This window comes from Chenopodium album, chromosome 3 (assembly GCF_948465745.1).
Source record: "Chenopodium album chromosome 3, dcCheAlbu1.1, whole genome shotgun sequence".
NCBI lineage: Eukaryota > Viridiplantae > Streptophyta > Magnoliopsida > Caryophyllales > Amaranthaceae > Chenopodium > Chenopodium album.
This window is the reverse complement of record NC_137836.1, coordinates 78,353,212-78,378,204: the sequence shown is the minus strand read 5'-3', so window position 1 is coordinate 78,378,204 and position 24,993 is coordinate 78,353,212. Positions and strand designations below refer to the sequence as shown.

The 24,993-nt window shown below is 34.8% G+C and overlaps 4 protein-coding genes across 5 annotated transcripts; 3 read left to right on the top strand and 1 right to left on the bottom strand.

The window, feature by feature from the left end:
• Nucleotides 1-498: 498 nt before the first annotated feature.
• On the top strand, nt 499-12,795 carry LOC145624324 (7-dehydrocholesterol reductase-like). The gene is made up of 15 exons (XM_081677329.1): nt 499-743; nt 2,480-2,702; nt 2,814-2,869; nt 3,617-3,719; nt 3,808-3,873; nt 4,271-4,384; nt 4,667-4,793; nt 5,302-5,402; nt 5,520-5,645; nt 5,836-5,900; nt 6,064-6,145; nt 6,243-6,325; nt 6,540-6,573; nt 10,991-11,147; nt 12,341-12,795. The coding sequence occupies exons 1-15, from the start codon at nt 652-654 to the stop codon at nt 12,604-12,606; spliced, it is 1,695 nt and encodes a 564-aa protein (XP_081533455.1). The 5' UTR covers nt 499-651; the 3' UTR covers nt 12,607-12,795.
• Nucleotides 12,796-13,778: 983 nt separating this feature from the next.
• Nucleotides 13,779-14,579, top strand: LOC145625445 (uncharacterized). The gene has a single exon (XM_081678486.1). It carries the CDS (start codon nt 13,779-13,781, stop codon nt 14,577-14,579), a length of 801 nt encoding a protein of 266 aa, XP_081534612.1.
• A 416-nt stretch (nt 14,580-14,995) lies between these two features.
• Nucleotides 14,996-19,136, bottom strand: LOC145624323 (uncharacterized). Of its 2 annotated transcripts, none has more exons than XM_081677328.1 (5): nt 18,939-19,136; nt 17,431-17,683; nt 17,143-17,338; nt 16,010-16,609; nt 14,996-15,698 (listed from the first exon to the last, which is right to left on the bottom strand). In XM_081677328.1, exons 2-5 carry the CDS (start codon nt 17,589-17,591, stop codon nt 15,018-15,020), a joined length of 1,638 nt encoding a protein of 545 aa, XP_081533454.1. In that variant the 5' UTR covers nt 17,592-17,683; nt 18,939-19,136; the 3' UTR covers nt 14,996-15,017. The 2 variants fall into 2 exon arrangements, with proteins under 2 accessions (XP_081533454.1, XP_081533453.1); XM_081677327.1 differs by having other exon boundaries at nt 17,431-17,625.
• Nucleotides 19,137-19,961: 825 nt separating this feature from the next.
• Nucleotides 19,962-24,076, top strand: LOC145624322 (uncharacterized). The gene is made up of 5 exons (XM_081677326.1): nt 19,962-20,122; nt 22,041-22,295; nt 22,691-22,842; nt 23,154-23,290; nt 23,459-24,076. The coding sequence occupies exons 2-5, from the start codon at nt 22,048-22,050 to the stop codon at nt 23,624-23,626; spliced, it is 705 nt and encodes a 234-aa protein (XP_081533452.1). The 5' UTR covers nt 19,962-20,122; nt 22,041-22,047; the 3' UTR covers nt 23,627-24,076.
• The last annotated feature ends 917 nt before the right edge of the window (nt 24,077-24,993 follow it).

The following is a 24,993-nucleotide window of genomic DNA, read 5'->3' as shown; positions in this document are numbered from 1 at the left end:
AAATTAGGAACGAAATTGAACTGATTGAAGCAAAACTGAATTGAACTGATAGGAGCAAAACTGAACTGAAATTAAGTAAATATTTTTTATATAATGCCTCATATGTGTACAAGGAAACATACATTTTTTTTTTTGAGGGGAAGGAAACATACATTGTAACCGGTATTTAGCTATGAACAATGGCTCGGACATTACCTAAAATTAACAAATACTCGTAAATCTCAATATATTCTCTTAAAATACGACTTATACAAAACTAAATTTGATTAACAATTACAATTACGATTACCACTACAAATAGCCGCATACACCCCCATAAGTCCAGATGACCCCACCACAAAAATAGACACATGTGGGCTTTTTATTATCAGCACCTGGGTTCACTTAACATGGTACGGAGAAATTCACTATTTCATGTGAAATAAACAAAAAGCAGCCATCATTTTGGAAAAAAAAAATTTGGAAAAAAAATATTAAGTATATATATATAAAATCCAAAATTCAGGCGTAGAAAAGTCCAATTGGTTTTTTAATTGGTTTCATTATCACACTAATTAATAATTAATCAAGCTTTTAAGAATACCCACCAATTTTTCTTTGTAGATTGTAAATTCAGAAAGAAAATTAGGAGTGAGAAAGAGAGAAGCAACAATGGCGGAATCCAAAACTGTGCATTCTCCCATTGTCACTTATGCATCAATGTTATCACTTCTCTCCTTTTGCCCACCTTTTGTTATTCTATTGTAAGCATAATTTACCCTTTTCTTCTTTAAGTTTTTTATTTTTTTTTGATGTTTTTGGTTTTAGTTTTAGTGTTTTCTAATTTTTGTTGTTTACTGAATTGATTTTTGGTTTAGATCTGTGATAACCCTCGTTTTGATCATCAATTGTATTAATTTTTTTAATGTTTTTTTGGGATTTGAAATGGATGGATTTTGAGTTATATTTCATGAGTTTAATTATTATTATTATTACTGTTGTTGTTGTTGTTATAATTATAATTTATATTTCAGATTGATAGATTTGTTAATGGGGTTTTAAATTTCTGGGTTTCATGTTTGATAATTATTTCAATTGTTTAATAAGGTGTAATTTGTCAATGGCTTAATAGTGTTAAAACATACTCCGCACTTACTGGTTACTAATTTACTATTTGTCTATGTTTAAATAATTAATTGGGTGTTTTTTTCTAACCATGTTTATATAATTGGCTTGTCCTTTTTTGGTGTTGATGCTGCTTTACTTTCAGGTGTTTCTTGACTATTGGAATTTAATATGGATTTAATATTCTGTTATTTTGTATACCAAATGGTCTACATGTGGTATGGTGGCCGTAAGGATGATCTAATTTTTTACACAATAGATTAAAAGATATGAAACTTTCAACGTAACGATGTTTATGACATGTTATTAGGCTCGATTCACTCCACATGATGTTTTTAATCGATTTATTTTATTCAATTAAGCTGTTTTTATTGAGTAAAAGATGGTTGTTGATCATTTTGATTAGTTTTTTCTACAATCTGATTAGTTTTGATTAGTTTTTTCTCATATTTAAATTGATTTTTATCGAGTAAAGAACATTGCCTTGGGAGTTATCAATCGATGGAGACATCTACAATTTTCTTGTAAAACCCCGTATGTGACAATTACCTTCTTTTTGTCTTTTAACTCGGTCTTTTAAACCTATTGATTCCCATGTGCACATTTCTTGGAGGGCATTTACACAGTATGCTGATTAGCTAGCAAATTATAAATGACTGTACTCAATGGAAAATCTGTATTGCTGATTTTAAGGTTCGATGAAAAATATAGTAGTGGAAGATTAGCTTCGCCAACATTGTAAAGCAGATTTGCATTGTTAGATATTCATATATGGCAATCATCAGTATTAACTTTAGATGTAATTTATTTACATGTGAGAGTTTTGAATTCTGTGGTAACTCAAGTATCCTTGCTATAACTTATAGGCATTTCTTCCCGATTGACTTGACCTTACCTCATGAAGTACTGGAATCTTAGAAATATTTGGACCTGTTTAGTGAAAGAAAATGGTCCATAATTCATACAGAAACAAGTAGAACAATAATTGCTGCTCGAATGGGTTAAACTTTTATTTTTAACTTATGGCTGATAGTTTTTGCATCTTGCTACTTTAGCCTAATGAATGTCTCATGTCAAAGAATCTGCTAGAAAGTGGTCTGTAGATTCAGAATTCCGAGCTCTGCATTGATTGAGATTGTTTTTTTGGGTACCCAAGTAATCCAACTGAGTTTCCTAATTTGATGTAAGAACAAGCAAAGTTCTCTTTCTGACACATCAAGTATTATTCTTAGACTTTTTACGCACCTTATTTCAGTGATAATAATCTATGCTGCAGATGTGATCTGAGCTTTGGAACTTATTTCCGCTTCTTTATTTTGTAGCTGAGATGCTATGTTGAATTCTGTTTAAGTTGAAAATTTTCTGTCCAATGCAGATGGTACACTATGGTACATGCTGATGGCTCTATCTCTCAAACTTGGCTATACTTGAGGGAGCATGGGTTACAAGGTTTTGTTGACATGTGGCCTAAACCCACATTCACTGCATGCAAAATCATCTTCTGTTATGGAGCATTTGAGGCTGCACTTCAGCTGTTGTTACCTGGAAAAAGGGTGGAAGGCCCTATATCTCCCACCGGAAATCGTCCTGTTTACAAGGTGTGTTATGGCTATTCTTGTTATTGAAATATAATCTTATGTGTACATTTATATTATGAAACTGTACGTTGTCTCGCTGATATTACGGCTTTCCTTTTGTGTCTATTGCAGGCTAATGGAATGCAAGCATATTTTGTCACTTTGATCACTTATCTTGGGCTCTGGTGGTGAGTAACACTGTTCTCACTTTTTACAGATTCTCAAGTCATCATTTTAAACTTTAAAATAATCACTCTGTTCCTATAATTGTCCCAGTTTTCCTCCATGGCAATAACTGGCTAAATATTTACACCACTTTAAGTTTCTGTTACAAAATTGTAGAGGCAAAGTGGATTTTGTGTCTAATGTTGCAAGTTCAAATCTTGTACCTTGAATCTTTAATGTCTAGTGTAAGGTATAATAGGGATGGGTTTTTAAAAAACTTTATACTTCGTATAAAAGAAGGCAAAAAAGCTGGTCATATATCAAAGTATCATACAGTGACTTAATGGTGCTCAAAAGTCAAAATTGCTCGGTTAGTTTCAGTAGCTCCTATGATTCCCATACTACATTTGTAGACTAATGAAGTTTGTACATGTTGTCTAGAGATCTTGCTTGTATGTCACTTTTCTGTTACTATGTATTTAGTTTATAGCTGGGATGCTTACTTTTATGTTTATTTTGCTAAGATTGAAAAGGGAGAGTTTAACAAAAAAAAAAATATAAAGAAAAGGGAGAGTTTAACAAATATCTTTATTATTGATATTTCTTAAAATTGGCATGTCATACACCATAAATTTTATTCTTGGAAGGCATGTTAGATCCTTGCTTCCTTGTTAACATAGTTAACAGAACCTGTGTTAATAACAATCAATGTGTGGCACTAACACGTATTACATTTTATCCAACTGTTCATTTTCTCGGTCTGCTTTCAGGTTTGGTATCTTCAATCCAGCGATTGTGTATGATCATTTGGGAGAGATATATTCAACACTGATAGTTGGAAGCTTCATCTTTTGCATCTTCCTGTACATAAAAGTGTGTTATTTTTAAAGAATATAATTGACATCTTCCTTTCTTTTAATCATGCATGGTCTTTAATATCAGAGTGCTGGTTCACATGTAGGGGCATGTTGCACCATCGTCACCTGATTCTGGTTCCTGTGGAAACTTCATAATTGATTTCTATTGGGTGAGCTTAACTGAACCATAATAACATCTGTATTTGTTCTCTCATCTTCCCTTTTTCATGTTAAAATTCGTGCTTCGCTTCATGTGTTACATTGGATACACATTATAAACCCATGCTTGCGTGGAGAATGTTGAAAGACTTGAAACTTACCATACTTGGTGGATTTTAACCCAGGAATGTATCTGACATGGACTAGAGACTTACCTTACTGACAAATTCCATTTTTATGGGCAGCTATACATGACCTTGAATAATTCGCGAACTTACTATTTTATCCTCCTGATAATTAGAAATATAGTGGCTTTGACATAAATTAGATCCTACAGAACCTCATGTGCGTTGAACATGATGTTTAGAATCATTCATGCACTGATATTGTGATTGCTGTGTTTCCTAGGGTATGGAGCTATATCCACGAATTGGTAAGAACTTCGACATTAAAGTTTTCACGAACTGCAGATTTGGGATGATGTCTTGGGCAGTTCTTGCCTTGACCTACTGTATAAAGCAGGTAACTCTTCTGAGATGCTTCTGATCTGAATGTCAAATATGTGCGTAATTTAGGCTTGAATTTTCAAACAAAAGCTATTTGGTTTAGAATCGTCTTTGACCATAGGTGTACTCTATAAAAAGGAAGAACTGAAAAACAGCAACAAAATTACTTGTAATGGAAATCATTATCTATTAAAATTTAGGAAGCTGATGTTTGATTTGTAACACTTGTACACGTCAATGTTTATGTTTTATTGGTACTGAAAGCTTTTTCTCCTTATTTGGGCGTTAATATCTACAGTATGAGATGTATGGAAAGGTTGCTGATTCCATGCTGGTCAATACCATTTTAATGGTAGTGTATGTCACAAAGTTTTTCTGGTGGGAAGCTGGGTATTGGAATACCATGGACATTGCCCATGACCGAGGTTTGTTGTTTCCAATTTTTTTTATCTGGTTGATTGGTTAGTCTTATTATTAGGATGATATATAGTTGAGGTTGAGCCTGGATGAAAATTTAGCTGTATCACATGTCTTTCGAGCAACAAGAAAAGCCAAGCAATCTAGCTTGTACCTATTTAATCTGTTTATCTAACATTTATATACATTGTATATTTGTATATATTATCCTATAACTGAAATTTCTAAATGGTCATGGATAGTGTCATTATTTTTGCTCAAAATCTCGAACCTATTTTGTTGGTTGAATTCTCAGAGCAAAATGATCCTTTCTAGTTTTAGTAGTTTTCCATAACATATAATAAATGTGGAGATTTTCCAGGCAATTTTCTTGATTAGGTGTTTTTTTTTTGTAATATCAAAAATGAAATGATATCAAAGCGTACTTTGAATGTTGGAATTCTGCCTCTGTTATTTTAATTTTATTTTTTATTTTTTTATACCGTGTCTTATATTCTGCAAATTTGATTCTGGCAGCTGGCTTCTACATTTGCTGGGGATGCTTGGTGTGGGTCCCATCAGTGTATACTTCTCCAGGCATGTATTTGGTTAACCACCCTGTTCATCTTGGAATTCAGGTAACTGTATCTATGAGAAGTATCCTAGATTGAGTAGAGTCAATGTATAGTAGTTCATCATTGTAGAAAAATGGATCACATATCATTTCCTGACAATCCTTTTTACCTGTGCTGCAGCTCTCACTATACATTCTTGTGGCTGGTATTTTGTGCACATATATCAATTACGACTGTGACAGACAGAGACAGGAATTTCGCCGTACTAATGGAAAAGGCTTGGTTTGGGGGAAACCTCCATCAAAGGTTCATCTTGAATTGCCATAAATTTTCCCCGTTTCACCTTTACTTTTGCATTTTTACTTTTTGTTATAGACCCGGTGTTAGTCTATTACACTTCCTTTTTCCCCTTTGTACGCAATCCTGTATCTCTGGTTTTGTCTTTTTCATATTTTATATAAAGACTATCATGCTAAAGTAGATAAATCATTTACAGATTCAAGCCTCTTACACTACAACATCAGGAGAATCCAAGACTAGCCTTCTCTTGACCTCAGGATGGTATGTTTCTTGGTCATTATGATTAGTCTTGTGCATCATTACGTCTTGCAGAGCATAGTTTTCAGTTCTGCATTTCCTGGGATAGGACCATGAGGTGGTGGTCTTTGACTGTTTTCAGGGACAGCTTTATGTAACTCGGTGATTTTACATCTTTGATTCACAGGTGGGGTTTATCTCGACATTTTCATTATGTCCCAGAAATTTTAGCTGCTTTTTTCTGGACGGTTCCAGCTCTTTTTAATCATGTAAGTAAATGTTCTGGTAAACCTTTTTTCTTTTTATAGACCTGTGTTTGTCAAAATTCCATTGACTGAACTGTAGTATTGTGCTTTGTTTCTGCAGTTTCTTCCTTACTTTTATGTGATATTCCTCACTATCCTCCTTGTGGACCGAGCTAAAAGGGATGACGATCGGTGCCGATCCAAGTAAGGAAATACGAACTGTTACTATATAAGTCTAATTTTTCACCATAGCAAAGAATCACTGCATGCTTGTTTCTCTTGATAAATAAAGGGGCTGGACCCGTGTTTGTCCAAGAATCACTGCATGCTTGTTAAATTGCCATCCTATTTCTCTATTTAGGTTCTTTTCTTTTCTTTTAAGCTCTGAATTTAATATGTTGTTTGTGACACTTTGCAGGTATGGCAAGTACTGGAAAACCTACTGTGACAAGGTTCCCTACAGGATTGTTCCGGGAATTTATTGAGATTATCTTTTGTATGAGCTATGCAATTTAAGTCATAGCTATGTAGCTTTGCTATATCATCAATGTTGTACTTTCTAATTTAAGTCGTGAACTCTGTTAATTATGTGTAAATATTCAATGTCTGTAGTATATTGGGCATCTTCCCTGTTTCTTTGGGGAATATAAGAGATTTGATCTTTAAATGCTGTAGTACTAAATAGTAAATACATTACTGAATCTTACCTTTGCACCTTAAGAGGGCACGGGTTTTCTCCTCGAAACTTCTAGATTTCATTCTTCAGGGGAGTGGTTTTCTTCAGTATTAATATCTGATGCAGACAATTGCAGCAGGCACTGAACTGCTATGATCATTTTTAGCTAGATAGAGAATTTTATCAATTCAACCTTTTCATTTATAACCTAAGCAGGGAATATTTGATGGGTGTTGAATCTGTTGATTCGAAGAACTCCCATTCCTCCTGGAAGTGAAGAATAGTGTGCAGTCCTCAAGTTTACACAGCCTATCTTAACAACTCTCAAATTTTAATACTCCGTAATTCCTGCCATAATACCAGCAGAAACCTTGTCACGATAGAGTGTGCAGTATTTCATCACTTAATTCACGTAGTGAGCAAACGCGACATCTATTTTTGGACATAATAAAATAGTGTATGCGACGCATCAAATCCAGGCGGAGGGAGGATTATTGTGGCTAACCGGAATATTTCTTACCATAGAACAGATTAAAGTGATTTTTGTAGAGTAACAGGCACAGTATGAAACATGAATGCAGTGTCTTACTTGGATCAGCATCGGTCATCAACCCTTTTAGCTTGGTCCGCCGGAAGGATGGTGAATAATATGACTAGAAATAAGAACTATTGAGGAAAAGCACAATACAAGAGAGAGAGATGGGAGAAATAAGAACACTTGTTGTATATGTTTGGTGAAAGTGAGGAGCAAAGCCAAATGTATAAAACATCTTATAAACACTCGTAACCCATTTGATGAATTAAACTAGAATTCTTTTACTAAGTATAAAAGTTGTGTTATCCTTCTTTTTATCACTTAATTTAAGCACCGATGTTAGAAAATTCAATCATAAACCATTACTATTTTAGAAAATGTGACAACTTTTTCTAGACATCCTAAATTTAAATTTTTTTATCAATTGTAAAAAATAATATCGAAGGGGAGAGGGGTGTTTGGGGATGAAGACCACCGGAACATTATTGTAATGCTTCGAGGAAAATAAAAAATTACACAATGTAACTAATTAATAAGAAACTCCACAATCCTAATTCCTAAGGTCAAGAGAAAAACTAGTGTTAGTTTCTCTTGATGCTGTAGAGTGACTGTATGAGCAATTCTGCATGATAAAATTTGAACAGCACTCCAAAAGAAAGAATATATCAGTCTCAGATATGTATAAGAAGATTGCATTCAGATCAGAAGTAGGAAAGGACACGACCAGAAATAGACACGGCAAGTGAAGTCCAAATGTGGAAAACTTATGAGATGCTGAAACTACTAACCTCGATCATGGGTAATGTCAGTGGTGCCTTGTTATAACACCCAGCTTCCCACCAGAAGAACTTCATGATATACACAACTAACACAAACATTAACATGAGAGTCTCATAACCTTGCCATACACTTCATACTATTTTAAAGTTTCTGAAGAAACATTTAGTGCCAAGAAAACTGCCAATTTATAGTCTCATAGATGACAGTAAAGGTATTTTGCTGTTGAAATTATCTTCCCAAATAGTTATACAGTTGCGATTGAAAACTCCAAACCTGAAAGGGCCGAAACAAAGTCAAGGACACGAGGGTGAGTCCAATACATTTGATTTTCACTTACACTTACCTTATATGAGCTTTTTTTTTTTTTTTTTTTTTTTTTTCATGGTCCGAACTTAACTAAGCTGAAGCTGTAACAATAGAACTACAAACAATCTTGAATGGCTGAAAAACAAGTGAAATCAGTCAATCTATCTACCACCAAAGTCCATGCATGATAAGAGAAAAAAAAGCATCAATGAAGCTACATATAGTGTTTAGTACTAATAAAATTACTAATAAAAGAAAAAAAAAAGCATCAATGAAGCTACATATAGTTTAGTACTGATAAAATTACTAGGTAGATTTCATATGAATCAAATGTACAAGTTATGGGCTACCTACAAAAGAAGATCAACAAATATCAGGATCTTATATGGTTCAGAATTAGTTGTCACATTGTCTCAACCTCTCATATAATTAAATTTATGACGCAATTTACAAAGACATGCTTTTGATATAGCTTTATTTATTCTATAGCCAACTCTCTCCTATCTCTTATTTACTTATAGACATATTGGAAAATATGACACTTGATTTTTGAATTGCATGAAAAGTGGGTTGAGGCCATTTTTAGTGAAACCTTATAAACCATGTCATTTCATGTATAGCTAAGTTTGAGATATAGAGCCATCAGCATGCAACATTGTATACCACATCTGCATTATTTTCAAAGAAAATCACAACCGCAACATCTAATAAAACATTGATATAAGTCATATAATCCTCTATACAGTACACCCAAACCAAAAATAGATATCATGCAACCATAAACTATAATCACCAAGTACTCCATAGTCCATATCATTATAGTGTGACCTTGCCTCTCAATGTAAAACATGACTGGAAGATAACAGATAACAATCTTTGCGTTATAAACTCTTCTAAAAGATAATGGTATTTGCGTCATTAACATACCCGTAATGATTAAAAAACCGTAAAACCTCTCTAATAATTCAGTAATTCACCACAATGCCATAAGACAAGTAAATTGAGATCGGTAGACTTGATTTGTTGGTTCTAAAAAGTACAAGTAAAAAGTTCATATATTATTTTAATTACTTTGCACTTATATTTTTATTTGAAATCAAATTATTCGTACTTACATTACGCTTATCTTAATGAGATCATTACCGAGTACGGATTAATTCATTAATACACATCGGGAGCACTTAGAGCTAGGTGCATAGCACAACAAGGTTATAATATAAACAAGCCTAAAAGCCGCGCCCCTCCCTTCTTGTTTCCCCCAAATTGAGGGATTGAGGATCAAAGTAAGAAAATCGAGGAAGAAAGATTTGGGGCATATTCAAATTTTTCCAGAAATTAAATTCATCTAGGTAATTAATTATGTTCTTATATTCTCAACACTTTCATATTCAATTAATATTTTATTTTTCAATTTTATGTTGGTAAGCTCAATTAAATTTTCAGTTTTTATTTTGTAATTTGCACTGTTAATTCGCCCTTCAACTTCTTCATTTGATAATTCTGGACTAACTCGACGAATTAGGGTTTTCAATTTATCATTGTTATTGCAGTTTAAGGAACTCCCAAATTTAGGTCTTTCCGCTAATTTGTTTTTTTTTTTTTGTTGGGTATCCAAAATTTTGTAGAAAGCTTATCATAGAATAAATGTTCACTGTTTTTTTCACAAATTCGAGATTACTGTTAATGGGTTTGAGTGTTGACCACTAAAGTTGGATGTGTATTATGAAATTTAGGTGAATTAAGTAAATTTTCAAATAAGGTAAAATGCAGATATAATTTCTTTGTTTTTAGAATTGCAAATGTAGTGGAAATCTCTTTCTCCACCAAGAATGAAACTAGGAGATGCCTTCTATGGTGTTAGGTCTGTGCAGTCTTTATGTAATGATCGTTTTCAAATGTGCCTATTCGTATATATAATTGAGGTGTTGGATGACGGGTGTTTGTAGGGTAATCACGGTGTTAGGTCTGTGCAGTCTTTGTGTAATGGTCGTGTTCGAATGTGCCTATTCGTATATATAATTGAGGTGTTGGATGACGGGTGTTTGAAGGGGTTTTGGATATTTGGTTTCTTTTCTTGGCTTGTGGTTTTTACAAAATCTAAAGACCATTACTTCATTATCATAGCTGGATCGGTGAGGTTGATTCCTGTTATGAATTTTGCCTGCATCGTCCTTAAAGAGTTACAACAATACAGCCTCGTATGACTGGTTCTTGGAAATCTTGGTTATAGTTGACTCTTACAAGTTTATTGGAAACAGAGTTTTTTTTTCATCTAATATGTTCTTTAAGTGTAAACATTAAGAATTCATTCTTCTATGTTGTTACTGTTGTACTGACTTCAAGAGTCTGTGATGTATGTGAACATGAGTGAAGATGAAAATTATGTCATCTAAGGTGAAATGGAGTAGGAAATGGTTATTAATTTCATAAGTTTGCTGATGTGATGCAATGTTCATCATAATCTTACCTTGGCACAATTAACATGAACGCTTTCAAGCAAAAGCACAGCTTAATTTACGTTTATAATGTGAATGTTGGAATTTGATATCTGGCTGTTCTGTTTCCAGATAAGATGTCAGCATATGACAATGTTATTGGTGGTAAGCTGAAACTAAAAGGAAAAGCCTTGGATGTGAAGACTGGGGGCATAAAGAAGAAGAAGAAACAAAAGAAACAGTATGACGAAGTTTCAGAAATAAAAGAAGATGAGAAGATAGAAACTAAAGAAGGTAAGAAAATAGATGGTTAGTTAGCATTGTAATTATTCGAGCTTATTGCTCTTTTTTCTTATATGTTTGACACCTTAAAATATGCAAATCATGTCTTGTATGGTTAAAGTCTATTGTCTATACAGTTTCTTCATTCCAGACTCTGGAGCTGTATAGTCCTTTTGTGCCTTGATTTGATCTCAGTTTCTTGTGTTACATATAGTCTCTCAATTTTTACAGCTACATAGTCTTCGTGGTTTGCAACATTTAGGTGCATTTGTGTTTACAAAATTTCCAGTTTTTATCATGCTGAAACAACAGCAGCCACATACATATTTTTCTTTGGCTGGTTCTTTGGCTGGTTGAACTTTGAAGAAGACATCTTATGTTTTTTTTCCTGAATATTTCATTCATCCTATGATCCTCTTTGGAATTTTGCTTGTTAAGTGCTGCCTGACAGTATTCTTATCCAAGTACGGCATATATCAGTATTACTACAATTTGCACTAATACCCTTAAGTGAGTGAGAGTTGCCTTTCCAACCATTGTCCTATTTCTAGAGGCAGAATATTATATTGGTCATAGTGCCGTATCATAACCACATTGTAAAGGCTTTGATCTTACCGCGATGGTGATTTATTGCCATGGCAGCCCAAACCATTGGCATTGTCTGTGAAAGTGGCTTTGAGAGGCATGAACATTTTCATTACTGTGAACACATCGGTGCTGTAGGAAATCTGACTGTAACTTAGTTTCAATTCAGGTAAACAGCCCTTGCTACTGAAGTTTGATAAGAATGGGAGTGGCTTGTTTTCCATGGCCTCTCTTTGGCAGTGGCTTTTGCATTGTATTACAGCTTGTTAATTTAACATTTGATACATATTTACAATTATAAAAAAACTAGATTCTCCTTGCTAATCAAACAGTTGAGTGCGAGACCAATAAACTTCCTCCTGTCGTTTAAGATACCAAGTTAGGCCTTCATTATTTTTGCATCACAAAATCACTTTCCTGAGATTATTTCTTTTGTTACAACATTTGGCAAATAATAGGCATGTTCAGTCTCCTTTCCTTCCCTTTAAAGTTGACAGAGTAATGAAGTTATATAATCTTCTATGTAGTACTTATGGAGTTAGGCTAGTGTTAGTTTTACTGATATAGGAATTAGAAAATCTATTGAACTTTTCACCACTTTATTTTGGCTTCTGGTGTAGGAGAAAATGCCGAATCTGCTCTTACCAATGTAGAGGAGAACAACAACAATGATTCAGACAAGTCCACGGGGAAAGGGAAGGCCCCAAATTTTGCTGATCATCTGACGCCAGCTGAAAAACGATACATAGAGCAGAGAGAGCAGCTTGATGTCCAGAAGTATTCAAAAATGTCTAAGAATTCCCATCGTGACCGTCTAGATGACTTCAATCAGTATCTAGCCAACTTGAGTGAGCATTATGACATTCCAAAAGTTGGACCTGGCTAAGTATCTTGTTTATTTTACTCTTCAAAACAGTTCATTATCAGACTCCTTGTACATTGGGCAGCAATTCGTTTCTAGGTTTCTGTTTGCTAGGTATTGCGTTTCTTCAAGTATTTGTATTTACAATATTCCTGTAATCAGAGCTTGTAACCTTGTGCAACATCTTATCTTAAATTTACTTGCTTGAGACTATTATTACTGCCCAGCAGACCAGCACTCCTGCAACCCTCAATTCCGAATGACAAATTTCATTCAAGTTAACATTTGTTTTATGCAGATGGCTTTCAATAGATGTGCTACCATGAAAGTCGAATATTTTATGCTGTACACATACGAACTGCTTCGAATATGGAGTATAAGTTTTCCCTCACACAGCTTATTTTTTGAAACTTATTGATAGTTTGATTTGAAGCTTCTAGTTTTTTCCTTCAAACAACTTACGGTCTGATTTAAAAGTTTGGTATTGTCTGATTTGATCTTTTTTTTTGTTTGATTGTATTGTACTCTAATACCTGATACATAAGAAAAACCATTATCAAACGAAGATTTGTCAATATTTCGTATTTTCCAAATATCTAATATTCATAATTTTATTAACATGAAAATTCATATATTTTGAAATTATAAAATAGGTTTGGTCTAGTCTTGCAATTTGTGTGCAGAGTAATAAGTTCATAAAATAAGACGAAGATTGCATAAGTGATGTATTATTTATACTTTGTATTACCTCAGTTTCTTTTTAGTTGACACGTATTCCTTTTTAGGAAGTTTTTAGTTTTTTTTTAAGTTGACACGTTTCCTTTTGGGGTAATTTTTTTACCTTGCATTTACAAGTTACCATATTTGCTTTTTTATTCTCTATCACTCTCTCCTCTCCTTATGTATGTGCCTAAATCAAACGCATCAACTAAATAGAAACGGAGGAAGTATTAGACAAGTGACCAAAAAAAAAAAAAAAACAAAAAATCTTGAATAATAAGGCTTTTTCATCTAATATGGCTCAATTTTTTTTTTTTCAGTGTTTGGTTTATAACAATAATTAAATATAAATATAAATATAGATATAATAGTTAATAAAGTTCATTGGAACCATTGGAATTTAAAATTAGCCTTGTCTTGACATTGCCTTAAGATAAGGCATCCAACATCATCCACACCACCAACACAAACCTCTCATGGCTTCTTTCCTAGGCCATAGCTCTTTGCATACATTCCTTAGACCTTCAAACATCCCATGCTCCCAAAAGCCGAAAACCTCGAGTTTTACAGTTACCTTTGCATCACTCCCAGCAAGAGACAGAATCATAGACTTTGGAAAATACAAGGGAAGAATGCTAGGAACCCTGCCATCCAACTACCTAAAATGGGTGTCCAACAATCTTAGAGCAAGGGACTTTGAGGAGTGGGCTAAGCTGGCTGATCAAGTCCTCGAAGACCCGGTATATAAGGACCGTATTGAATGGGAGTATGCTGAGAGGCTACTCAATGGTGATGTGTTACACACTAATACTAAGTCTGAGGGTGTTGTTGCTGAGTTGCTTGAGATAAGTCAGAGGTTTGGGTGGGATAATGATGATAAAGTTGGGTGGAGTAAGGTTGATTATCAGCTGCTTGGGACCTCTAAAGGTAGGAGAATTCCAAGGGCTAAGGCGAGGAAGGATGAGGAGGTTATGAACTTGAAGAGAGGTGAAGATGAAGACCGCGAAAGATGGAGAGGTGATAGAAGTGAGGGTTGCAGTAGAGAGGTTGGTGTGAGAGAGAGGAGATTGGAGAGAAGAGATAGGTTGAGAATGCAGAGAAGGGTGTCTAATGTGAAGAATAGCAGTAGGTTTAACAATGTAGTTGGGGAAGAGGATGAGGGGAGTGAGTATAGGAAGAGCAATGAGAGTTCTGAACAGAATTCAGGGGTTTACAATCCTTTTCCTGGAAGAGAAACACTCCTAAAAAAAGCTCTCAATCGGCGAAGAATTGTATAGCCAATTCTATTTCAACTTATGGATATTCGTATTATTAGTTTTGAGTAGAGGTGGCACATGGATTGTTCGGTTTCAATTAATTCAGATTGAGCCATATGGGTTGGTTTGGTTTTATCTGGATAGGATCATATTTGAGTCTATCAGTATTAGTCACGAGAATTTGAGTCAGGTTCGGATTAGTTCGGTCAAGTCAAATTTAGATATTTTAGATAAGCTATAAACTCTTATCAGTGTATACATCATAATTTCAGCACTCAAAACTAGCTGCTATTGATTATGAAATTTACAGACCAGTGGTAAAATAATACCTGGATAATTGTAGTGTTACAAATTGATTTTGTACAAAGAATACTTTTCTAGTTTTCTGTATGTATAACTTTCCTGCCAGAATTAAGTAACAACATCCGGTGTGCAACCGCTACCAGGAGGGGCTTATGATTATCTCTGTTCTCCACAAGCTGAGCATCTCTCGAGATTGCTGTCATTGATCAGGGTACAGAGTTTACATGACCAGTTACTGACACGAGGACCGTCTTCCCTTCTCGGGCCTCTTGGCATATGTAATGTTTCAATTGCAGGAGCTGTAGGAGGTGTGTAACTGCTAGCAGGAGGGCCATATGAATACCTCTGTTCTCCACAAGCTGAACAATTTTCTAGACTGCTGTTGTTGATCAGGGTACAGAATTTACATGACCAATTACTGATACTCGGATCATCTTTCTTGCTTCTTGGCGTTTGAAATGTTTCAAATGCAGGAGCTTCAGGAGGTGTGTAACTGCCAGGAGGACGGACATATGAATTCTTTGGTTCTCCACATGCTGAACATTTTTCTAAATTGCTGTTGTTGATCAGGGTACAGAATTTACACGACCAGTTACTGGTACTCGGATCATCTCTCTTGCTTCTTGGCGTTTGGAATGTTTCAAATGCAGGAGCTTCAGGAGGTGTGACACTGCTAGGAGGAGGGCCATATGACTTCCTTGGTTCTCCACAAGCTGAACATTTTTCTAAATTGCTTTTGTTCATCAGGGTACAGAATTTACACGACCAGTTACTAATACTCGGTTCATCTTTCTTGGTTCTAGGCATTTGGCATGCTTCACATGCAAGGGCCAGTGGCTGCAAATCAGTCATCAACCATATAAAAGTATGAGCTAGAGTAAGGCTAGTGCTTTTAAGAAGTTGGAACATCAACAAAGATAATATAAGCGTATAGGACAATTTCATTGCTAATATTACGAACTAATATTGTGCAGTATTACAAATAGTGCATATGAAACAAGAACACTCACACATCAAATTTCGATTTTGGTTTAGAGCATGTGGGCCTCACTGGTTCACTTAAGAAAAACTCCTCTCTAACCTCACAAAGATTAATACATCATATCTAACAGTAGATGACAAATCCAAATTAGAATTTAGAGTTTTACCTTATTGATCAAAGTACACATAGAGCATTGCCAACTTCCCTGACTTTCTATCTTCCCATGGGGTGGCTGAGATTGCAGACTCGCACGTGGCTGAGATTGCAGACTCGCACGTGGCTGAGCTTGCAAACTTGAAAAGGGTTGTTGAGATTTCATTGAGGAAGATGCATTATTACTAGATTCCATTGAGGATGCATAATAACTTGATCCCATTGCGGATGATGCATTATAGCCTGATTCCATTGAGGAGGATGCATTGTTACTTGATTCCACCGAGGAGAATGCATTATTACTTGGTTCCTGGCCATTGGTCCTCAAGGATTGGGTTCCACACCATAACTCATCACGAAGTCTTCTTTCTGAAACCATGGCAGCAGCTTGAACTGGGGTGAGGTCAGCCATCGTACTACTATTACCACCAATTTTCCTAGGTCCCGATGGCAGCAAAGTTCCATGTTGTGCTCTTCTTTCAGCAGCAGTCAATGCATTTTGACGGAAAAATGGCAAAGGTGGTGGTTGTGAGGACCCACCCATACGTCTTTCAGACAGATCATCTCCTCTCCCAGTGCCTTTAGTTCCTCTCGCCATTGATTCCTCACACTCCTAGAGATATATAACAGAAACATTCAGTGTCAGTCATTTTACATGGTGGATTGATAACTTGATATCATTTTATCAATAATGAGAAGAAGAGTTCTCATTATTCAACAAATTAAATTGTGAATCATTTGGCGAGAGCCATTGCATATTCCTATCCAGCTATATGTAGCTGAATCTATTCTTAACAATTAATAACTTCAATATTGTTGAACATGCAGAACACACTATGAAATGATGAAAGAATTGCTTTATATCCTGGCAATAATAGATTTCAAAAAATACCAAAACAGATTTAAGTGTGTGCATGATTTCTACACTTATTCTTAACCCATCCAAGGGAATTCCACATATGTTCAGTCAATGCATGTATATGCTATAATGGACAACTTTTGCCAAGACTGAACAATGAAGAGGAGAAGTTGATTGGCATCAGCACACAGAATCAAGTATGAATTAAGTAGAAAAGCTAAACAACAGTTTATTTGCTAGAATATGATGGGGAAAAAAAAAACAAATGAGTTAGCAAAGTCACTAACCTGTCTAAGTTCATCGAAGAGTTTGTAGAAGTCAGCGTTATGGGGACCATGTTCATTGTGGCACAGTTCATGCAGCATAGTATCAAGCACCTGTTCATCAGAGAAGAAATCCCACTTTCTTTCTGGCCTCCGCAACCGTAGCTTAATCTCTGCACCTCCTCCTATGTTCAATCCCATGTGGGATGGATTAGATGGGCTGTGATTGGCACATTAATAATTTCATCAGAAAGTTGTAAAGCAACTTAAAAGAAATTAACTAAGTTTAACTAGAAACTTGTGCCTTCATACCTAAATTCAGAAAGGACCTCAACTTTCCATTTATGCTTACGCAGGATTGGCTGCACATGTTTCACCACATTCTCCAGAATTTTTCGAGCCTCATTTTCACCAGTCGTCTTCAGAGGCTTAACTTCCCAGACCTTGCAAAGATCACTGAGGTCCATTGGCATAGCTTTGGTTCAGACAGAGCAATCAAGAATGCAGCTGGTATGTGAGTAACCAAATTTATCAGCATCCAATCATATGACAGTCAAGTCAAATTCTGAAAAAAAAAACATTATTGTTTGGCCATTCTCTCCTTAAGAAATATAGCAACGCAAAAGCTTCAACTTGAGCAGTCGATAGAAAGAAAACCGATCCCCCCCCCCAAACAACACACACACCCACATCCTCTAAAAACAGCAGGAAATAATGAACAAAAGAATAGGATGCCAAATGAATGGTATAAGAAACCAGGAACCAAGTCTCACAAAACACATCCACTTAACTTGCTTGCTTGAACGCCTTAATCCCATAAGTGGTGTCAACTACATGAACCAACACGAGGAATTTCCAGGAGGTCACCCATCCTAGTACTACTCAGCTACTCTCAATCATTGTGGCTCATGTCATGTAATGTGGCAAAGTTTTACACTCCATATTTCTAATCTATTATACATAACTCAACTATATTAAAAATGAAAAACATTGACACGGCCATAACTATAACAGTAAAACTAATACTTCGAGCACAAACTAACCATAACTCAAGCAACCTTTAGGTGTTATGTAGCCAGTAAAACGAGCACGTTGAGAGGGAAGCTTGCTTGAACTGCAATAACTAACCATATGATTCAAAGTGCCCACCCACTATGCCAATACACAATCGATACGACCCTTTTCTCCATAACTTTGTGGATAAAATCCGGCCGGTTTGTGTAGCCAAACCCGTCCTTTGGGGATTAAAGCCAGATATCATTGTTATTGTGATGATAAACATAAAGCACCCAGAAAAGTCCCACAATATTGACATTTTCCCTACTCGTCCTTGTTCATTATTCTAGTCATTCTCTCTAAAACGAGTAATTTCTTCCACACTTTAATTATTCATTGGGAATAAGTCAATTCTCAATTAAATTATGTTAACTTCAAAACAGGTGCATATAACATCCCTAAACCTCACATCAGAACCTCCAATCAAAACCCCAAATCTCAAGTTAATCTTATTCAGACAACATAACAGATTTTTAACAATTAATGACCAACACACAAATCATAATATTTGCACAATACCCAAATCAAAAATCTACAAAATGATCAAAATCAATTCAAATTACAAGCTTCTGAAGAATCAAAATCACAGGTCTTTGATACCAATTTGATGTTACTTTCTCTACTAATAATAATCAAAAGATTCAAACTTTAAAATGATGCTTTCTAATAATGATCAATATTTCATTTCGAAGAGAAAATTGAGGGTATAATTGAGTAAAAAGCAATGAATTCATAGCTGAAAATTCACAAAGTTGAGCACATACCTGAAGCAAAAGCAGAGAAAGAAATGCCTTTGATTGGAATAACTGGAATTTGAGTTGGGTTGTCTTCTTTCCTATTATAGCTTAACAAAGAAGAAAATTGAACGATTTTTCTTTGTTTGGTTGCTTTGGACAATACCAATTGAAAAGAAGGATATGACCAACTTGGCAGATTGAATTACATAATTAATTACTCTTTTAACAAGTGTCATTAAGCTTATTGAGGTTTTGATTTAGTCATATAATAATTATATTAGTTTATTTTTGTCTTTTTTTTTAATTGGTATTGAGAAGTTACTTTATATATGGTCATCTTTATTGAAGTGTATGAATTTTGTTCCCATGATTTCTAAATCATTAAGAAAACCCCCTTTAGCAAAAGGTCAAGTAACTACAGTGCAATATATGATAGTTGGATGACTTGGATCTTCTTTACCACTTTACCTATTGATAACATATGGAGGGTATATTCTTACGTGTATTGAAGTGTAACTTTTTACTTTTTTAGTCATCGAATGCATCTTACTTTGAAACCTTCCATATATTTTATGGTGTGTGACATAATTAAAATACTAGCAATAACATGTAGAGAAAGATATTACTTCTCTTAAAATCCTAACTATGGAGTAATATTATGAGAGTTTAACTTATTCATGTGGTTAAAAATCCAAATAAAATAACTTTAACTATATCTGATAATGAAAGACGACACTAATGATAAAAAATGAAATACCGTGCAAAATCCAAGCGAGTTACAATTTCAAGAACGAGTTTAGTATTTGCTTTATAATTTGTAAATCCATAGCCTTTACAAAGGTAATCGTGTCAATAAAACCCCAAATCAAATTCCTTTTGTAACATTGTACATAAACTCCTTTAACCCTTTATTAATTTTCCTCAACAAAAAACATCATTGTCATTGTGTATGCGATAAAGACATCATTGTCATTCGTGACTCTCTCAACCCGAAAAAACCAAATGACTTCTCCAGCTAAAATTGTTTAGTAGGCTACTAGTTGTCCTTGACGTGTAGTTGTATCTAATTCATCCACATCTTGTTGCTACAGTAACAGTACCTGCTGTATACTTCTCTGTAGCAGCAGCTACCAAACTAGGAATATTATCTGCAAAGCCGCTCACCTCTCACCTCACACTTCTTCTCTACCTTCAATTCTTTCTCTAAACAGGTTTGAAATTCTCTAACTTTGTTTCTTAGGTTTGTTAAAGTTCCGATTTTTCTTCATTTTTTGCTTGAATTTGTAAGTAATTACTCTATATAGTTTATTTAATCCGTGGAATTTCTATGCTTTTTTATTATCAGGAATCAGAATAGTTTGTTTGTTTGAATTATATTTCTGGTTAAGTTCTGCAATTTTCTGTTGTAATTTTGTAATCAGAATAATTTGTTTTTATTATCAGGATCAATTGATTTATGCCCCCCCCCCCCAAAAAAAAAAAAAAAAGAAAAGAAAACAAAAAAAAAGGACCTTAGTGAGGATTTCATGGAGATAGTTTATATTCCATATTTCTTCAATTTGTTTATGAAATTACCATGTAAATTGTGGTAATTTATGATGGAAGCAAATGCTAGAATTGTGATGGGTTAACAGGTACTTAAATTTTTAGGTGTGATGATACAAATTTTATGCTACATATGTATCTTGAATTCCATGGATTTTTGTTCAAACTCTGTACTATGATTAAATTGTTGGGTTTAGGAGAATTTAGCAGGTGGGGTGAAGGTTTTATCACTCAGATTATGACTGTCTTCCCTATATTTGCTGTTTGATTAACAAACCAAGTTGTAAGCTGTTGATTAGTTCAATCTAGATTCTTAGCATCTAGGGTGTTATGTTGTTGATGCAATTCTTGTGGATTAATAGAAGATGGAAATATTCTTGATGGCTTGTTTGAGGCTGGAAGCATTCGAGATCGGATTGCCTATTGGCGAAAGGATTAGTGGGAATCTTAGACTTGTATTCTTATAGAGAATCTCTTAAAAAAAGTGGTGGAGCTGATACAGAATGTTAGTATGTTACCCTTCATACAATAGATTGATCTTATCGAAAGAAAAAAGAAATGGACTTGTTGGGAAGAAAGAGGAGCGTTCTTAAGTGCATTTATGAATATTATGCATGACTTAACGGTTGAGTTTTTTAAGTTGTGCACTTTCTTTGTTCGAAAAGTAATTGACATTTAAATATTTTGAAGATGTTCATTAGATTATGACCAGCTATAGGGGTATAATCAGAAGTGTACAATAAATCAGTTAAGAAACTTGAGGAAATTTGCAGGAAATAGTTAGAGAGAAAGGGGAATCAGGAAGCCTATATAAGTAGAGGAGGATATCAGGAAACATGATTGTGGAAGATAACAATATTTGCGTCATCAACTCTTCTAAAAGATAACGATATTTGCATCATCAACATATCTGTATAGATTAACGGATATAGAGTATAAAAATGTTGTCGTCAAACATACAAGTATTAAGTTCACATTTTAATGATTACTTCGTAGTTGTATTACATTTATAAGTTATTATTGAGTACAGAATATTTTACGGAGTACATTGAGAGCACTTAGTGTTAGGTGCATAGTGCAACAAATGTTCTAGTACAGAGTTCATCAGGAGGCCTATATAACTATATAAGTAGAGGAGGGAATCAGGGTATGAAGAGAAGGTATTATGAAGAATTAAGAAGTTTTTTTTAGCTTTGGGAGAGCCTCAAGTCTCTCAAATACTTGGCGTTTATCTTCAATTAAATGTAATACCAGGTTTATCAATCAGAATCATCATTTTTAGCTTTTCATCAATTTCTTCAATAAGTCAATTCATAACAGATCACTATAGGGAATTCTTCAATAGGCGAGACCAAACCGCATTCCTCACTAACCTTCATCACCCTAGCAATGAAAGTTGTATTTACATTAAAGCTGCTTCCTGATTTTGGTAATTTTTAAAATGTTTTTAATTTGAGCAATGATCTTCATGTACTTCCTCATCATTCTTTTTCTGCACTGTCTATTCGTGTGTGTTTCTTTTTTCTTCGTGACATGGTCTACCTCCTTGGTCTCTTAATATATGCTGTTTCAACTCTACTGTAGGAACCTGATGACTTATGACAGGGAAACTGCAAATTCATATGAAAATCCACTTGGAAAGCTGCCTGATCATTTGCTAGTTGAGATATTTATTCGAGTTCCTGTCACTGACTGGGCTAAAATATCCTGTGTCAAGAAACAATGGGCAAAATTGTTTGAAGGAGAGTGTCTATGGCAAGCTGCTCTAATAAAGACATATCCTTTTGCTGATCTGGCAAAAAGGTGGCCAGGACCAATTCCTCGAGGATTAAGTAAAAGGTAACTCTTGAGTATGATCAACTATGAAATTAGTCTCATTTTTTGGGTTAAAGACTATAATTGTGCTTGCCAATATACAGCCTTTGATCATTGAATAACTTAACCTTTCACTAAAGAACTAGTAAAGTACCTTGTAGTAAAGTACAGTATTTTATAATACTACCTTTGTTGTTGTGACATCCTTAGCTTAAATTGAGACCTTTGAAGTGAAAAATTGAGCTGCTCTGCAATTCTTTCTGGAGTGAGACGGACCTTTAATGAGCAGTTTCTCCTCGACATTACTATGTCTATACCGCCTATCCCTCTGATGTCATATAGCATGTTTTGGTGTTGAGATTGTGATAATGCTAATAAGGGCATATATTAGCTTTTAATGTTCCAGCTTATGCATGCAGGAGGTTCACAGCTTTGTATGTCAGTAGACACATCTTTGCCCTAGGCGATGAGATGGATGAGATTGTTGGTCATACATACCTTTTTCTGAAAGAACAACTTGAGATTTCTTCCATGCCAGCCCCTTCTACAATACTTCACGGGACAATAATAGGTGAACATCAGCGATTTGTCTATCATGGTTCATTTTCAATCATTAGTTTATATTTTTCCGTAAGGTCTGCAATTCCTGCTCTATAATATTGAGAAACATAACCACCTGTTACTGGTGAAAAGCATAGTGATTTAAGCTCTATACATCATCGAGCTTGTTCTGTGTACAAATATAAGGATTTGTTAGGTTGATCCGTTGTTGTAATCAGGTCTTATATCTTGTGCTAGAAAACCTCATGAAGTTAGACTATCTATATGTGCTACGCACATTAATTAGTTTGACAATTTCTCACCCACACTTCTTGTCGGCAGATCAGTTCATATCATGTGGGAACCCTAGAGAAAGAGCGCATGAGCTTGCTTCTTTAATCTGGCTTGCTGTCATTGACAATTTAGAGGAAGACGAGAGGACGTTCCATGTGCTTAAGCGTTTGGCTCTGGAGGGAAATGTAAGAAATCATCATCTGTGCCTGATATGAAGTATATAACATGCACATATTAACTTGTTAGGAATCATAGGATGCAACTTTGTTATTATCCTCAAGTTATTGTTTTTCAATTTTAGCCTGCCAAGGTGTGAGCGACCTTTTGAATATCATTCTTTTTCTGCACCTCAGGTTTTTCTTCCATTTCCATATTCAAGATCAAACAAAGTGCTATGGAAGATATTTGAGAAGCTTTTCACAGATTTTCGTGACTGCTTGAATCATGCCGACTACTATGATCTCTTGGGAAGTGCTAAGTCTAGATTTCAGCCAATACCATCTACTTGGTTAGGTTACTAATCTTTGTCTCACCTTTGCAACCACACTTTCACCTAATTAAAACTTATTAAGTGTACTTGGAAAAGCAAATACAATAGTATCTAAGTGGTTACTCATCTGATGTGGTATATATCAATAGGCATACAGTTAACAAAAAAAGAAGACAAAAAGAAACGGTCAGTGTAAATTGAGTATGGTAGTATATACCCAGTGTGTAGATGTAGCAATCACCAAAGCAACTCAATAATGGCGTAGAAACTCAAACGCTACGTGACTGGTGTCTATAAATGTCGGCGTACAGTAAAAAAACTGAACAGATTATGTAATGAAGTAATGGTGAGCCCATTGCAAGTGGTAAATACTGAACACATTATAAAATTTTGTTCATTATTAGATTTGCTACTTTGAGTGGGTTGACACATGAATGTTATTGTGTGTTTCTGATTTATTTGAGAACATCTTTGGATTGTACTATATGCTGTAAGACAACGACGAAACAGGAGGACTCACACTCACTAGATCACATGAGTGACATGACCCAATATAGTGTAGGGGTCGCCCGAAAACTGGTCCAATGGGTCCTATTGCCCCCCACTGGCTAGTGGCTACTGCTCTTCATGAGTCCACACTCTTGCAATTCTTTTTCTAGTTGGTGTCAAGGTTGATAAATAAGCGTAGCACAACTAACATTGATGACATGAGATGCTCGCGAACATGATCAAATTATTTTAAGCGATTTACTCGTGATTTTTACATAGTCACGAGTAATTAATTGCGAAGATTTGTGAAATAATTTTGAGGATCTCAAAACATAGTTAATCTTAAAAATTGTTGCAGAGTACTGTATGATTTTTATTGTGTAACAATGTTCAAACGTATTACACAGCTTGACTTTATGAGCTTGAGAAAGGTCAAAGACTTTGCTCGAGATTGGATGCAAGTGTCACAAGTTGTCAATATGAACAAGTTTGGCTTGTTTGTTCAGAACTCTATTCATCTACTAGTAGTCTACTGTAGTGACTAGTACTCCGTATTAATAAAATTGTAATACCTTTTTTTTGAAAGAAAGAAGGAAGAAAAAAAAACCTTTATTTTAGAAAAACTGATAGTTCACGTTTGTCAATGTATTAATTTGATCATTAACGTATTTTTCTCGGTGTTTAGAGAGCTATTAAGGGCGGGGGTTGAGAATTGATCCCAAAATCTATTGAAATCGGGAGGAGAGCCCTAACCACTTGAGTTATACGGCTTATACTCCACTCTAACTAACCTTATTCCGAGTTACTGCCTTTGCTTTATAAAGACGACCCAATATATCATTTTGGAATTTTTTTTGAGTTTCTCCGATGTCTATTTTGGATTTTTGGTATATTTTCTAACTCACTTTA